General features: G+C 39.8%; 1 protein-coding gene across 11 annotated transcripts in view; it reads left to right on the top strand.

Moving 5' to 3' along the window:
* Positions 1-15,767, top strand: part of Med12l (mediator complex subunit 12L) — a 343,300-nt gene that overhangs the window by 34,598 nt on the left and 292,935 nt on the right. For 7 of the 11 annotated variants that reach the window (XM_029569364.1, XM_029569333.1, XM_029569352.1 and 4 more), the window contains 3 exons: positions 1,695-1,886; positions 3,202-3,234; positions 6,393-6,552. In XM_029569364.1, coding sequence (XP_029425224.1) covers positions 1,695-1,886; positions 3,202-3,234; positions 6,393-6,552 — 385 coding nt within the window. Of the gene's footprint in view, positions 1-1,694; positions 1,887-3,147; positions 3,235-6,392; positions 6,553-15,767 lie in introns of those variants that run through there. The other 4 variants (XM_029569360.1, XM_029569358.1, XM_029569372.1 and 1 more) reach the window with 3 other exon arrangements.

Raw genomic sequence — 15,767 nt, 5'->3', positions numbered from 1 at the left:
GAATTAAATACCATAGATAGGACTATGACAAACACCTGTAATCCTAGCATTTGGGATGTAGAGGCAGGAAACATGAGTTTGAGGCCAGTGTGAGACTGATCTTACTTTTTTTTTTCTTTAAATGCTATAATAATTTTTTGATATTTAGCTGTAATACATATTTCTTCCATCTTGCTTTCTTGGGAGTTTTAACTTTGTTAAAGTATACTTTTATTTTACAACATTTTCTAGCAAGAATTAGAAAAAAATATGCATGCAGTATGTTCCAAAGGGTGTATTGATTATTTAGACTAATTTTCTTTTCATTTTTATAGCCTTGTTTATTATGATTAAGGTATTTGTACATAATTGCAAGCAAGAGAGCTCTTAAATTTACAATAGTCTTTAATGTTAGGTATTTAGTGTCTTTGGTGGAAAGACCAAATATCAGTCAAGAAATTTAAAATTAAATACTTGTTGCTAGTGGCTGCTTGTTTGCAAATAACTGGTTCTGCTACAGTTTCTACTTCATTTTTCTGCTTTAAACAGTTTGTTTTAAGAAAAACTCATATCTCCTTTTCCTCTACTTACTTAGCTTTTGTTACCATTTTATACCAACCCACCCAGACAGACTTTTATACCCAAATCACAAGGATCAGAGAATGTCAGTCAATTCATTCACATTTGAATACAGAGTGGTCAGAGCTTTTCATCTTGATAGTTAAGCTTGGCTAATGGCTTAAACCTGTGTCTAACTGTGCATGAGGTATTTATTACCTCTGACTTTTAATAAGTCGGCGAGCCTTGCTTTCCTTCCAGGGAAGGGCCTTTATCTAGCTCGGAGCTGCCACTGTACTTTATTTTTAGACATTGTTTACATCATTTGATTGAACGTTTCTGAGGAAATGGGATATGGTGCTTTTTAGCTGATTCTTGAAGATGCTCAGTAGCTTTCCTGTAGATTTACTGAATCTTTCTCTTTCTCTAGATCCTGTTCTCCATCCTTTGCCCATCTTATAGTTTGGGTGATGTGAAGACGATAAAATAGCTTTCAGAAGCTTACCACTTTGCCCCATCCTGAGTTAGTGACTCCCACCTCCCTCCCTCCTTTCTCTCCTCCCTCCTCTCTCTCCCTCCCTCCACTTGTGAAATTGATAGCTCAGTCAAAAATGGTGACTACCTAATTTAATTGTACCTTTTATAATTTTCCATTTAAATAAATTTCTCTAGATTCTTTTTTATAAAAACCATAACTGTAAACACAGAATATCCGTTCTAAAATGATGTGTTTAGATGAAAGAAATAAAAGGAAGACTGCAGTGTGATCACTGGGTTCTCTCCTCCTCTACGACACCTCTCAGGGAACACATTCTCTCATGTTGGGTGTGCAGTATGAAAAAGGCGCAGCGCGACTGAAATAATGCAACACTCGTTCTGAAATTTATTCTGAATATAATTAATTTCACGTTACCAGGGATTTTTAAGGTGCTGCTTTTTTCCCAGACTGCTTGGTGATAGTGGGATCAAAGTGCTGTGTGAGTTTTGCATCACATTACTATATGGAGTCACACTTTTTATGGCTTCAAGGACTTAGATTTTTATCTTGTGCTCTGATGGGCTGTGTAAAGATTTTTCAGTTCAAACAATGAACATATAGTACTAAGATAGTTGTTTACTGTCTTTAAATGTTCTCTTGTTTCCTCTTCTTTCCACAGATTGGAGCTTATTTTAGCAGCATATTAGCTGAGAAACTAAAGCTTAACACTTTCCAGGACACTGGAAAGAAGAAACCCCAAGTTAATGCTAAAGATAATTATTGGCTGGTCACTCCTCGATCTCAGAGTGCGATTCATAGTTGGTTCTCTGACTTAGCAGGAAATAAACCACTTGCTATTTTGGCAAAAAAGGTATCAAGAGTTTCTTACATTGTTATAATTATAATCTTACAAATGAAGCTGTTTGAGATAATGTTCACATATATGTTTTTTCCTATTCTTTTTAAAATGGAAGCCTAAATTGCAGGTGTATAGTACCAGATGTGTGCTGATCTTATGTGTTCCCTGTATATTATGATTGCGTATGGTGCTCAGGATATCTAAAAACCTAGAGAGTCTGTACTAATAGGTGTGATTTTAAATCTAAGAGTAGCCATAAGGCTTCATTTTTTTCTCACTGTGTTTTTAATTTTCTTAGGTCAAGATGTGATAATAAGATCCTTAGCTTTGAGGTTATTTCCTTGACTATAAAAATACCCATCCAATCTAGATGCTTCTGCCTGTAATTGGGATTATATATAGACACACACAGACACAGACACACACACGTCTGTATCTTTAAGCTAAGTCGCCTTACCAAGATAAAGCTTTTTATTCTGTGCTTATGTTTTAGAAAAGTTTTGAATGAAACAATCAAATTTATTAAAGCTTTCAGCTTTTTTTTGGGTGGGGTGGGAGGGTGGGAGGTTCTTCTAAAATCTTTGCTTTTGATAATTTTCCTCCAGTGGAAATAATTAATATATAGGTTCAGTAATCTTGAAGTGTAAACAATATAAAATGGCTTTTTGAAAATTTAGTAAAGAAGTTAGAAGCTTCCCTCTTACTCTCTATCTGACTTCGTACACACTTTTGAACTAATCCCGGGTATCTTTTCTTGTTTCCCCTGAAATCCCTTAGTTTTAGGAGCTCTTATCTTCTGTTCGAAGTATGAAATGTTCATTTCTAACTGGTATAGAACCAGTTCAGAAGGAATAGTGCCTGAATCTTCCATTGGCTTAATTTTGATCTAAAGTCTTCACACTGTGTGCCTCAGCTAGCTTTCAGTGGTTAAAGGCACTTGCAGTCCTTGAAGAGCACATGATTCAGTATAACCAACTCTTACCACACAGTTAGTGCCACTATCTCAACCCATCTGAACCATGGAGCACTTCATCCCCAGTAGTAAATATCTACTTTGTGGTCTCATATGGCCTGTGGATTGATTGGTTCTGAAGGCCATGTAAGCCATGGGGTATCCTTCAGTGTTTGATGGCTTTTGATTACCAATTTATATTCTCCACACTGCCAGCCTGGCACTTTTTTAGGGTTTCCTTTGTTATAAGCTCTAAGAGTACACGTTCTGGATGCTTCCATAAAGTGAATGTTGATAAGGAATTGGTTTCCTGTCTTTTAGGAGGGCGATGACTCATGTATGCTGTATTAGCCATTGTTCTTCTTTCTTTATTAGGAGCTGCCTCTGGCCAAGTCAGGTATTCCTCAGGTAAGCCCTGACATTAATTCTTTGCAAACATGGATGTTTTCTTTATAAAACCATTGATTCAGCCTGGATGTATTCATGCCTTGGGAATTCCAAGAGTCCTTCCCCTCCCCTTCTCAGGATTTCATCTTTTTTAGGCGGTGAAAACTTTTTCAGAGCTGGGGCAAATGACCGCATTCTCTGTATGTCCTTCATGTTAGAAAGTTCAGACACTTCTTTTTGGTATTTATGTGTGAGAGGGCTTATGGTAGGAAACTGTAATTTACCTGGTGTAGGTCCTGAGTCATCTCTCAGCTCTTGCCTAGACTTCAGGATAGTTGCCTGTCTGGGGATGAATTATGTTTCTGGCATGGTTTTCTGTTACTGTAAAAATTCATAGTATTTGAGGTGTTTAGCCGCAGAGGGGTGTGTAAAGGACTTTAATTCAGTCACCATCATCACTTGATTTGGGAAAGGAAAACTCTTCCAACTAGGGACATTCTTCTAACACTTGAACAGTTGGCTGGTTCACCTGTTCAGTTCAGATGCCCTCGGTTTTTGTGGTCTGGAGATTTCCTTTGACCCTGGTCCTGTTTAGATAACCAGAGATGCTGAGGGTCATGAGCATCTAAGGGGAGAGGTGATTGGATAGCTTTGGCTACATGGCAGAAGCATACACCAGGCATCTTAATTCCCTTTGCAGCTTGATTGAGAAAGTTAATTGCTGCCCAGCAGTTGCTTGAAGTCAGATGGTTTCTTTACTGAAAAAGTAGGATCCTTCACTATAGAAAAATTACAGAAGACCTCATTTTCTTCCCAAGTTGACCCAAAGTGTAGATTGGACAAAACCATTGACACGTGTCTTCTTTGCCCTTCACGTCTATGTGTCTGGATATTGAAGCCCTTGACTCCACTCTCACGGATCCACCACCAGGGATGATGAGCTAAAGGCTGCACACTTTCAAATGTCTTATTTTTTCCTCTTACCGGTTGCTGTTTTAAAGAAACTCTTTGGTTATCTGTGAAAGATCCTGCCAGCGGTGACTTTGGAGAAGCCAACTTTTACTTTGCATTTGTCTACATTTTCAGGCTTTGCTCTTAGAACCTTTTGGTGTTTATAAATGTGAGGCAGCCTGTCTCAGCTACAATTTAAGCCACCAGTTCTGCGTTTCTTGTTCTGGTGAAAAGATTCAGGTCCTAAGCTAAATATTTGACCCTGTCCTTTTCTTGTCTGTCTTAAATGATTGTAAACACAGACCCTTGCATTCTATGAAAGTTGTGCATTATAAGCGGAATTTTCAGGAAATTTTCTTATTAAAATGTATCACTATGTTTTGCAGAAAGGAAGACGTACAGCTTTGGCCCACGTGTCTTTTGTTCCCCTTTTTAGTTGTATTTGTGCAGTGTGGTTTTCTCTGTCATGGGGGCTGTGTTCTGAGGTCAGCACCTAAGGTGGGAAAGTGTACCATCAAATACAGGATAACCATTCTTCAGTTATCCATCAGATACCGTGTGCTTGTACTGTACCTCGTTGGCAAGCCAGGCAAGCTTTCCTTCACATTGGAACAGCTTGGTATTTCTTTGGTAAGATCAGGTGAAGTAGCTTGTTTTAAGGTATGTGTTTGTGTGTGTGTGTGTGTGTGTGTATATATATATATATATATATAATTTGTCTGTTTGAGACAGGGTGTCCCTGTAGCCCCAGCTGTCCTGGAACTCACTATGTAGACCAGGCTGGCCTTGAACTCACAGAGATCCGCTTGCCTCTGCCTCCTAAGTGCCGGGAGTATAGGTATACGCCAAGTTACTTACCAAGTACACACCTTGTACCAAGCGTGTGAATAGCTAGATTTGTAAACATAAGTGAAGAAACAGCCACTGTCTAAATGATTTGGCAAACTAGTAGAAAAATGCTATGAACCATCAGATTTGAAGCCTTGATTTTTTTTTTTTTCCAACCCAAATTCAAGCATGATTTTACAGTGGAGAGCTCAGGTGCCTTGATGTCTAGGGTTGGGGAGTGGGAGTCTGGGCCAGCCTGGAGAAATTATTGAACTGGCAACAGAATTATTACTGGAATAATTGTGCTATACATAGTTCTTTTGTTTTACCAGTGTACCCACCCTGTGAGGTACATAGGGTTGGTATTGGCAAAATTGGGCTTAACCTATCTAATAAAACCCAGGAAAAGAGAACAGAGATGGTCATTCTGCTGTGGGGTGTGGCGTGTGTGTACCGTACATTCTTCCTGGCCCCATCCTGCTACATTTAAGTGAATGGAATATTGTTTACTGTTTTGTGCTATGTAACTGAACAGATTACATAGATGAACTGGCTACTCACAGGACATTTATGAGGCATTCTGGAAGAATGAATTAACCCTTTCATACCATTCCATGGTATATTGGGATACTAATTTGCTAAATAGTACCTTTGTGGTCTAGTAGAAATAATTAACTGCCTCAAGTGTCCACTTCAGCCAGTGAATTAATTACCCAGCTATTTATAGCTCAGTGTTTATTAGGCAGATTCACTGATCCATCATCTTAACCTCTATTTAAAATTTTGAGCTAAATACATTTTCAGAAGCTATCTAAAAATTGTCACTCTCATGAAATGTTACAGTTAGAAGGCTTTATACAAAAGTGTTTATGGCGAGAATACAGAATGAGAGCAGATTTTACTTGATCTGTCCCAAATTTGAGATAAAGCATTTGGAAGAGTGTCATGAAATTATTTTTCCCTATTTGTTGATAAGGCAAGTAGCTTTCAGTTTCTGAAGAATCTGAAGAGAGCTTGTTTTTATAAATAAGAGAGCACAGCTGACAAACTGGCCATTGTGCCAAATGTAATTTTAGTTCTTTTTTCTTAATGAAAATTGCCTTAACATATCTTCCGTCTCTTAGAACCACCTGTACTGTTTGAAAGCCCATCACTCACACACACACACGCACACACACACACACACACACACACACACACACAGAGAGACGCACTTTTTAAAAATTAAACATTTTTTATTATGTGTGTAGTGTATGCCTGTGTGTGTGCACTTAATGCTCACCCATGTAGCATATACTTTCTTATAGCAGCATGTAACTTCTGGCTTCTTTTTCTTCCTTCTCTATAAGTTTATCTAGCATTGATACAGTGTGTGACTGTTCTGTGTTGTTTCTTTTTAGGTCCCCATCCTTAGCAAAAAAGAGGATGTTTTTGCATATTTAGCTAAATATTCTGTGCCAATGGTTCGAGCAACATGGCTGATCAAGATGACTTGTGCCTACTATTCTGCTATTTCTGAAGCTAAAATTAAGAAGCGCCAGGCTCCTGATCCCAATTTGGGTAAGTGAGGCAGTGTGGTATGTTCTATATTTCACTATTGATTCTTAAGTAATTGTCACCTGCACCTCTAGATGCAGCTCAGCGTCCCAGCACGGTGAGTACTGAGAAGGTCCATGGTACAGCTGGAAGTCACTTGTAAGGTCAGGATGGGAGCTGGCTCTTCACTCAGCAAGTCAAATCGATATCTCCAGAATATACCTGGCATCTGACCTAAAGAGGGTGCTATTGATAGCTGGACAGGAGCAGCCTCTGGTTGCCAGCCCCCACTGTGTTTTTGTTGTTACAGTCTGGTCTATACAGTTGCCATCATGACTCCTGACTCTGAATCAGATCATACTGTGATTCTTGTGATAACATCACAGTAATTCCTTAGGATTAGAGTCCTGACTGGGGCTTGTGAGGCCGCCTGTGACTTGCCCTCCCTTCCTGCACTGTTCTGGCCACACCTGCCCTCCGTTCTTCTGTCCCCACTGCTCTGCTTCCATCCTTGGAACTGTGGCAGTGACTCCTGTTGCTTGTGCTTGGCTTTCTCTTTTAGTGGCTCTTGCCCGTCTCTGTACTAAGACTTTCGTTGAAAGGTCATTTCTTGCAAGGCTTTCGATGGCTATCTAGTAAGTAGTTGTCTTTTCTCCCTCTCTTCCACCTTCCTCTTTTGGTTTTGGTCTCATGTGTTATTTTATTCACTGTACTTTTAATACCTTCATGAAATTGTTACTGTTTATGTCTTTTTTTTTTCTCCCTTTAGCCCCAGTTGGTCTAGAACTCGCTGTGTAGACCACGCTGACCTCCATTTCACAGAGATCTGCCTGCCTTTGCCTCCTGAGTTCTGGATTAAAAGTGTGTACCAACGTGCTCGGCTGAAATGATTACTTCTTCTACAATTGTATCTTGGGGCTGGAGAGATGGTTTAGTGGTTAAGATCATTTGCTACTCTACTGGATGACCTGAGCTTGGCCCCCAGAACCCACACTGGGTGCTTACAGCTGCCTGTAATTCTCTTCAGGGGATCTGGCACCTGGACATTGTAGACACCTTCACTTAGATGCACATACTTAGATACACACAGACACATACACATAGTTAAAAATCTTTTAAAAATTTACCTTCATCAAAAAATTGTATTCTGTAGGAGTGATGCTAGGTTATACACTAAAATACAAGGCTAAGACCTATACAGGGTTTTCTCCCATCATGTCCCTATGCCCTGAGTTATGCTGTTCCAGGTCAATAATGTTTGCTGGATGAACCAAAAGCAAATTTCACAGTGTTGGAAACTGGACAGTGACACCTTGAGGTGGTGCTTTGTAAAAGCTAACAATGCTACATTAGAAATGGGCATAGAGAATTACATGTAAAGATGCCCATTGAACTGTTAGGTTTACAAATAATTCTTTATGAAACAGAAGCGTACCCATGGTTTTATAAAAGAGAACCAGGGGGTGAACCAGTGCTTGCTGTGCAGGCATAAAGACCTGAGTTTGAATCTGCAGAAACCATGTAAAGCAGCGCTCTGTAGTACCGGTGTTCCTCAGGGGAGACCAGAGACAGAATCCCGGAAGTCAGATGGCATGCAGTAAATAGTGTCACACAGTGATAGTAAAAGAGATTCTGTCTCAAAATAGGGCGAGGACCGACTGACATCAGACTTTGTCCTCTGACTCCCTCATGTGCATTGTGGCTTCCATACACACACACACACACACACACACACACACACACACACACACAAGAAAGGAAAAATTCCCTCAGAACAGGTAAGGGGCTGGAGGAGACGGTGGTTGGGAGCATTGGGAGCAGTGGCAGCCTTGATAGAGTTTGGAAATGGGAACTCAATTTAAAAAATCTCAAATAGGTAAGTTCTAGACAAAAACTGAAGTCTTAATTCTGTGCTTCCCAGTACTAGAGTTCAGCTTTACACAGACAATAAAAAATGAACTCTATTTAAAAATACAGACTTTACTATACATATATATATATATGTATAATATATATATATTATATGTATAATAGGGAGGACGTCATTCAGGAGGTGGACTGCGGTCATCCTCCGCTGTTTCCCCAGCAGTCTTGTTCTGTGTCCCCTGTGTTTGTTTATTTTCTCCCTTACGCTTATTGTTTTATGGGGGAACCGAAAGGAAATGTCCTTCTGTTCTGTCCATTTCATCACAACATTTTCAGATGATGTTTATGGAGGTAAAACAGTGTTAAAATTTCTCTACCGTCTTCCAGAAGTTTCTGAAGTTTCCTTTGTTTAGTCTGCACACACACCAACACCACACCCACACCCACATACAAATACCACACACACATGCATCCCTCCACAAGCACACAAACATCCCACACACACACATCTACACACCACACAACACAACCACCCACAAATACACAAACAACACACGTGCTCCCTACATACATGCATCCCATACACCGCACACATGCACACACATTACACCCCCTTTACACATACAACACATACCACAGACACATACACACCTGCCTCTATCTCCATTAGATTTATTAATACTTCTCAGAAGTCCTCCTCTTTCTACGTATTGTATGCATTCATTAGGTGAATAAATATGAAGGCCGTTTGTGTGAACTTGGACTTCTGTCTTCCTCTCAGAACTCGGCTTTCAGACTCAGGCCGTTTGTGTGAACTTGGACTTCTGTCTTCCTCTCAGAACTCGGCTTTCAGACTCAGGCCGTTTGTGTGAACTTGGACTTCTGTCTTCCTCTCAGAACTCGGCTTTCAGACTCCCAGCAATCCTGTCAGGTTTCCCTTCAGAATAAAAGCAAAGGCAGATCTGTCACTCTCCTGTGCTCACCGCCTCTACTCTGGCCAACTCTACCCCTTTGCATGTGTAAAATGGCAGGGAGCTAGCTGGGCCCCTTGCATTTATTCTTGCTACTGTAACAGCAGCTTTTGACTTTGTAGCCTGAATTTTTCAAACAGAAACCATGCTACTGCTGTGCTCCGAATCATCTTCTGATTGCTGCCCTGCTCAGATGCCTCCCTTGGGCCAACACCAGTGGCCTGCATGCACGATCTGACCATAGCCCTTGCCCTGTGTGTGGGCACTGTTTTACCTTTCCCTGTGGCATGCTACTTGGCTTTACCGTGGTATTTGCTGAGCTGGTACTTCTGTTTTTTCAAATAATATTTTTATTGATTATTTGAATGAATTTCAACCATATTCAGAACCCTTCCTCTGTCTCCTCTTCGATCCATCCCCTCCTTCTTACCCACTTACTTTGTGTTCTCTATTATTTTTTAAAAAGGCCTATTGAGTCTAATTTGTGTCCCTAGATACTCCTGGGTGTGGGTTCATCCCCTGAATGTGGTCAGCTCAACCATGCAGCATCACATCCTTCATGAAAACTGACTCTCCGTCTCCTAGCAGCTGTCTCTTGTGTATGGTTCCTCAGATTGGGGGGTGGGGCTTTGTGCCTGTTTCCCGCTTCCATGCTGGAATGTTGTCTGACTTGGGCTTACACAGGTCTTTTCGTGTGTAAAGCACTGTCAAAAGCACTGCGGGTTTGTGGGCAACTGACCTGTTGTGTCCAGAAAACACTTTCCTTGTATTCACCCAGCCCCTCTGGCTCTTATATTTGCCCCTCCTTTTCCATGTTGACCTCGGAGTGAGCTGATGCTTCTAAGCGAAACCTTCTGAGATGCCTCTGACCAGAATTACTGTCTGCTTGTTCTTGATTTTCGTTAGTTGTTAACACCATCTGTTATATTAACTTAATAGTCATCTGTATTCATCCAGTCCCAACTGGATGATACGGCTGCATGGGAAGCTTTGTAATATTCGATTAGTGCTACATTTCTCCTGATTTTGCTCAGTGCTGTTCTCTTAGGAAGGTCCCTGGCATATCAAAGTTGTTCAGTCATTTTTAAAATGAAGAAATGTATATGTGTGATGTCATTTTGTGTGTGTATGCATATTGCATATTTTAAAGTTTTCTCTAACTTATAATCCTTGAAGCTTCCAGGATCACTAACTGCACTGACTAGTGAGACTATGCCATACATTCTGTTTTCTTTACCACCTCCAATGCACATGGACATAGGTTAATTTTTTTTTCTTACCAGTGCAATTTTAAAACTGATACTTAAATACAAAAAAGAGCTGCCTGACTAGCTTGGTTGGTAGTGCATGAAACTTACATGTTTTTGTACTTACGTGCATGAAAGTACAAAGGAGTTGTGTAGGAATTATTCTCCCAACTGCATCTGAGAAGAATTTTAGAATAAATACCAGTTAGATAAACCCTTCTCATTTACACAGGTTATGTGAGAATCCTAGGTCCTAGTGGTTTATTTTCTCCTGGCTTCAAAGCTAAATTGTTATCATTTGAGTAAAAGGCGGTTGACTGGATTTCCTTACTTGTTCTATTTTTCTGTTCCTTCTTAAACAACATAGTATATGTCATTTTATTTTTTGTTTGTAAATTTATGGTCTTTATGATTATTTTTATATATTTAAAATTGTAAGTGTTTAAACCCATGAAGGTCGAGTGCCTTCTCTTCTGTTTCTTGTGATAACGCATACAAGCTTGAAACCTGAAAAATGCTTAAGTCTAAAAATAAAGATACTTTAAATTGTATGAATTTTAGGAGTTTGGTTTAACCTCATAGGTCTAGCATCTGAGAAAGAGCTTTGGGCATTATGTGCTCCAACTCTGCCACCAAGTGGTTAGGGGATTTAGTGATCCTCAGCATCTCCAGCCCATGCCTGGGGCATCTTCATCATGTCTTTTTAATTGCTTTTAATCTGGAACAGTTCTTAAACCTTTCTTTTTTCTTGATTGATATTTCTAAAGGAGGCGGACCAGTTATTTTGTAGCGTGGTCCTCCGTCTCCCTTTCTCTGAGTCCTCACGATTAGATTAAGGTGGTGTGCCTTTGGTAGGAGTATCATATATGTGCTGCTGGGATCATCTTAGTATTGCATTTCATATTGACCCTGTGATTGAAATCAGGTAGCGGCTGTCAGAACTCTGCATTGCAAAGTTACTGTTTTATCCTTTGTTAACTATGGAAATACTACTTTTCTCAAACCCCCTCCCCCTTTTTGAGAGAGACTCTCTCTATAGCCCAAGCTGGCCTCATTTTCACAGTCCTCTTGTCTTAGCCACCTCAGACAAGTACTGGGATTGCAGTCATGTGCCAACATGCCTATTTTCTGAATTCTATGTGGTTTTTTTTGTGTCTTTTCTTTTTTTTTTTTTAATTGAGACAGAGTCTCCCTGTAGCCCCAGCTGTCCTGGAACTCACTATGTAGACTAGGCTGGCCTCAAACTCACAAAGATCCACCTGCCTCTGCCTCCCAAGTGCTGGGATTAAAGGTGTGTGCCACCACCCCCGGCTTTGAATTCTATGTATTTTTAAACATGCCAAGTCTATAGCATGCCATATATATATATATTATATGAAAAGATTATATTTTTCAAATATCTGCTCATGTTTTATTTTGACCTTGTTACACCTGGAGCCTCTTGCTTTTTGGTTTGTCTTCAGCTTCTCTAACTATATAGTACATTTAGAAGCATTTGGGCTGCATAGACATAGTCATTATGTAGCAAGCATCACAGTTCAAGTAAGTGATACAGTCAAACAAATGTACAGAAATGTGTGCGCACACACACAGGATGAAATAACATTCACTTGAGAAGATTAATTTGTAGTAATAAATTCTGTGTTCTGGCTTTGATAGTGAAAAGAATCTTCGTTCAGCTTGTTTGGGGCAAGACTGTCCATTGTCACCCTTTCCTAGTATTGGTTTTTATCAACTTGGTTGTATGAAAAGTTTTTAGGATTTGTAAAGTGTTGCCAGTAGAAATGGGTTTTATTCTTTCGTGATGGAAACATGTTTCATTTTCTGTTTCTGCATTTGGCGTTGGAACAGAACTATAAAGTAGTGCTGTTTAATTTTATTGGCAGAAGTTTTTTCTATAGTGGATGACAGCAGCAAGGAGGCAACATACAGACCCTTACTTCATTGTGTAGAGGGCTATGGATCTGATGTGTAGATTAAATGGGTTGTTGCCCTGGGGAGCTTTCACCCTAGCATGTAAAAAATGAGAGGTGTGAGTGGGGCCTTGAGTCTGTTGGGTGATGTTTCATGAGTAGCTTAAAGCAGGGGTAATGGGTTGAACAATTTGGAACATCAAAGTAGAAATTTTATTTTATTTACTGATATTTTTATTTTGCAGTGCTGGGGATCAAATCCAGGCAAGCACTCTGTCACTGAGTTACCTTCCCAGCCAAAGGCAGAGATTTAAATTCATGGAATTAGGAAATCTCAAGGGCAAGTTTGTCATTGCCAGTCTTTATGAGACCTGAAAACTAGAATCAAATCAAATAAAGAAATGGCATAGCCAGGTGTATTTAGGGAATGCTACCAATTTGGTTAGCATTGCAGGTGGAGGGAGAATACCTTAGAAAGTGTATATATATTAAATATATATGTTTAATTTTCAGCTATCTTAAAGTATTTTATTTTTATTAGCTTGCAAAAAATTAGGTTTTGCGATAGCATTTTGCAAACAGAATTTGTTTGGGTTGTTCCTCCTTCCCTGTCCTCCCTCCCTTGCCCCCCACTCCTACTTTCATGCCATACTGGACCTTTCCCTCCTCCCTCTCCTCTTCTCATGGTCTCTGTCTACCTTCATAGTCTGTGCCTCCTCTCACAATCCCTTATTAATATACATACAAACATGAACTGTTAGGATCTGCATGTGGGAGAGAACATGCGGTATTTGTGTTTTGGAGACTGGGCCACCTCACTCAATAGAATACTTTCCAGTTTCACTAATTTTATGAAAACTTTAATTTTCTTTTTTGATTTGTTTATGTGGATGAGTGTTTTACCTGCATGTATTCAATGGCACCACGTGCACGCAGTGCCTGCAGAAGACAGAAGAGGGCGTCATATTCCCTGGAACTAGAGTTATGTGGGGTTGTTAGGCACCATATGGATGCTGGGAACCAAACCTGGATCCTTCACAAGAGCAGCTAGTGCTCTTAATTGCTGAGCCATCTCTCCAGTCCTATTTCAGTTTTCTTAATAGCTGAGTAAAATTCCATTGTTTATGTGACCACATTTTCGTCATACATTTTTCTGTTGATGGACATCTGTGCTGGTTCTTTTCCTTACTTTTGTGAATTGAATGGCAGTAAACATCAATTTGCAAGTGTCTCTGTGGAAGGGTATAGAGTCCTTTGAGTGTATACCCAGGAATGGTGTAGCTGGATCATGTGGTAGAGCTGTTTCTAGTTTTTTGAGGACCCTGTATACTGGTTTCCATAGCAGTTGCACTAGTTTGCACTCCTGCTATGGATAAGGGTTTGATTTCAGCTGTCTTTTCAACTGAATCAGGTTTTGGTTTTAAGGGAACAAGTTTGTTTCAGTGCCTTAAATGTTTTGAGCTTAACAGAGAAAAGCAATTTAAATGAAGTAACTAATACTTGTGGTGGTGCATGCCTTTAGTCCCACCACTTAGGATGCAGAGGCAGGCAGAATCTGAGTACAAGGCCAGCCTGGTCTATTTAGTGAGTGCTAGCTGGGGCTACAGGGAGGCCCTGTCTCAAAAAAGGCTTATACCTGTAATCCCAGCACCCAGGAGGCCAAAATAGGAGGATTCCATGAGAGTGAGACCCTGACTCAGTAGGTAGGTAGGTGGTAGAAGGAAGGAAGGAAGGAAGGAAGGAAGGAAGGAAGGAAAGAAGAAAAGAAAAAAAAAATCTTTCACATATAAAAATGAAATACTTAAGAACTAAAACTCAAGTGGAATTATTATTGTAGCACTTAAACTTTATGGTAAATAGTAGAACTAGTATACTTATTGGTAGGAATTTACTCTGTGAGTAGTTGTCTTAGTGCTGAGTTAGCTAATAACAGCTGCAGTATTATTTATTTATTTACTATTTAATTTCATTATTTATTTAATAACCACATGATCAGAAGCATTTCATTACATCATTAACATATTCAATAACAATTTCCAGAGCAAAGATGCATCTCTTTCAAAAGTGGCTGTAAACTTTTAGGTTCACAGTTGAATTAATCCTTAGAAAATACTGAACTCAGTATGAACTCTATAAGACGTAAAACTGAATGAGGTTTTAACCTTTAAAAAAGATCTCAATTTCATTTTAAAATATACTGTTGCATATAGAAAAACTCACTTTTAATGCTACTAACACTTAGATGTTTGCACATGTGTCTCTAATCTCTATGTATCTGATTATTATTAGTCACAGTCAATTTCACTCAGGTCCTTGGCACCTCAGTATGGATGTAAAGTCATCAGGTAGATTTTAGTGGTAATGTTTTTTACCTCTAGTAATTAACATGAAGGAAATTTTTATGCTTCTTCCTCAAATATAACTCATTTTTCATTTGTTGATTTTTTTTGTGTATATTTCATTCAGAACATCCCAAATAATCTTATTCCTCTATATACCCACTTCCCAAATGCACCCTCCCATAATCTTCCCCCCACCCCCCACTGGAGCCCATATTCTCTGTCATGCCTGTTACTGTCCACTGTGTTGTCGGCACCCCCAGTTTTTTTGTGTATATTTCATTCAGAACATCCCAAATAATCTTATTCCTCTATATACCCACTTCCCAAATGCACCCTCCCATAATCTTCCCCCCCCCCCCCACTGGAGCCCATATTCTCTGTCATGCCTGTTACTGTCCACTGTGTTGTCGGCACCCCCAGTTGTTCCCCAGTGCTTGTCCATCCACTGAATCTAGTCAACCTATCTAGAGTTCTTGTTTTAGGAAGATCAGCTCTTCATCATCTAGCAGCAATCAGTTGCCAAGATTCCTTTAGATAAGATTGGGGTCTGCTGTTCAATTCCCACTTCTATGCTGGGTTACTGTCTGGAAATCTCTTGGGCCACAGGGCCAATAACTCAAAGGAAGGTATCTCCTGTCTGGCATTATTTTTTGTTATGTAGTCTTTAGCTACACATATGGACTCTTAAAAATTATATTGGCCCCTTTAATCTTTGGTTATACTTTCCTTTTAGGTGTTTAAGGCCATACAGTTGGCCCAGATAAACTAATTTATTTTTACTCTTTAGGCTGTTTGACGATCTGTTCCTCAGGGGTCATGGGCTTGGGAGGAGACCCTGGCTCCTTTCTTTTACCAGTTCCGCCTATGTGAAGATAAGTCAAAGGTCCTGCTCGACCATGG

The sequence above is a fragment of the Nannospalax galili genome, unplaced genomic scaffold, assembly GCF_000622305.1.
Source record: "Nannospalax galili isolate Female #2095 unplaced genomic scaffold, S.galili_v1.0 scaffold351, whole genome shotgun sequence".
Taxonomy (NCBI): domain Eukaryota; kingdom Metazoa; phylum Chordata; class Mammalia; order Rodentia; family Spalacidae; genus Nannospalax; species Nannospalax galili.
This window is presented reverse-complemented; position numbering and strand designations above follow the sequence as displayed.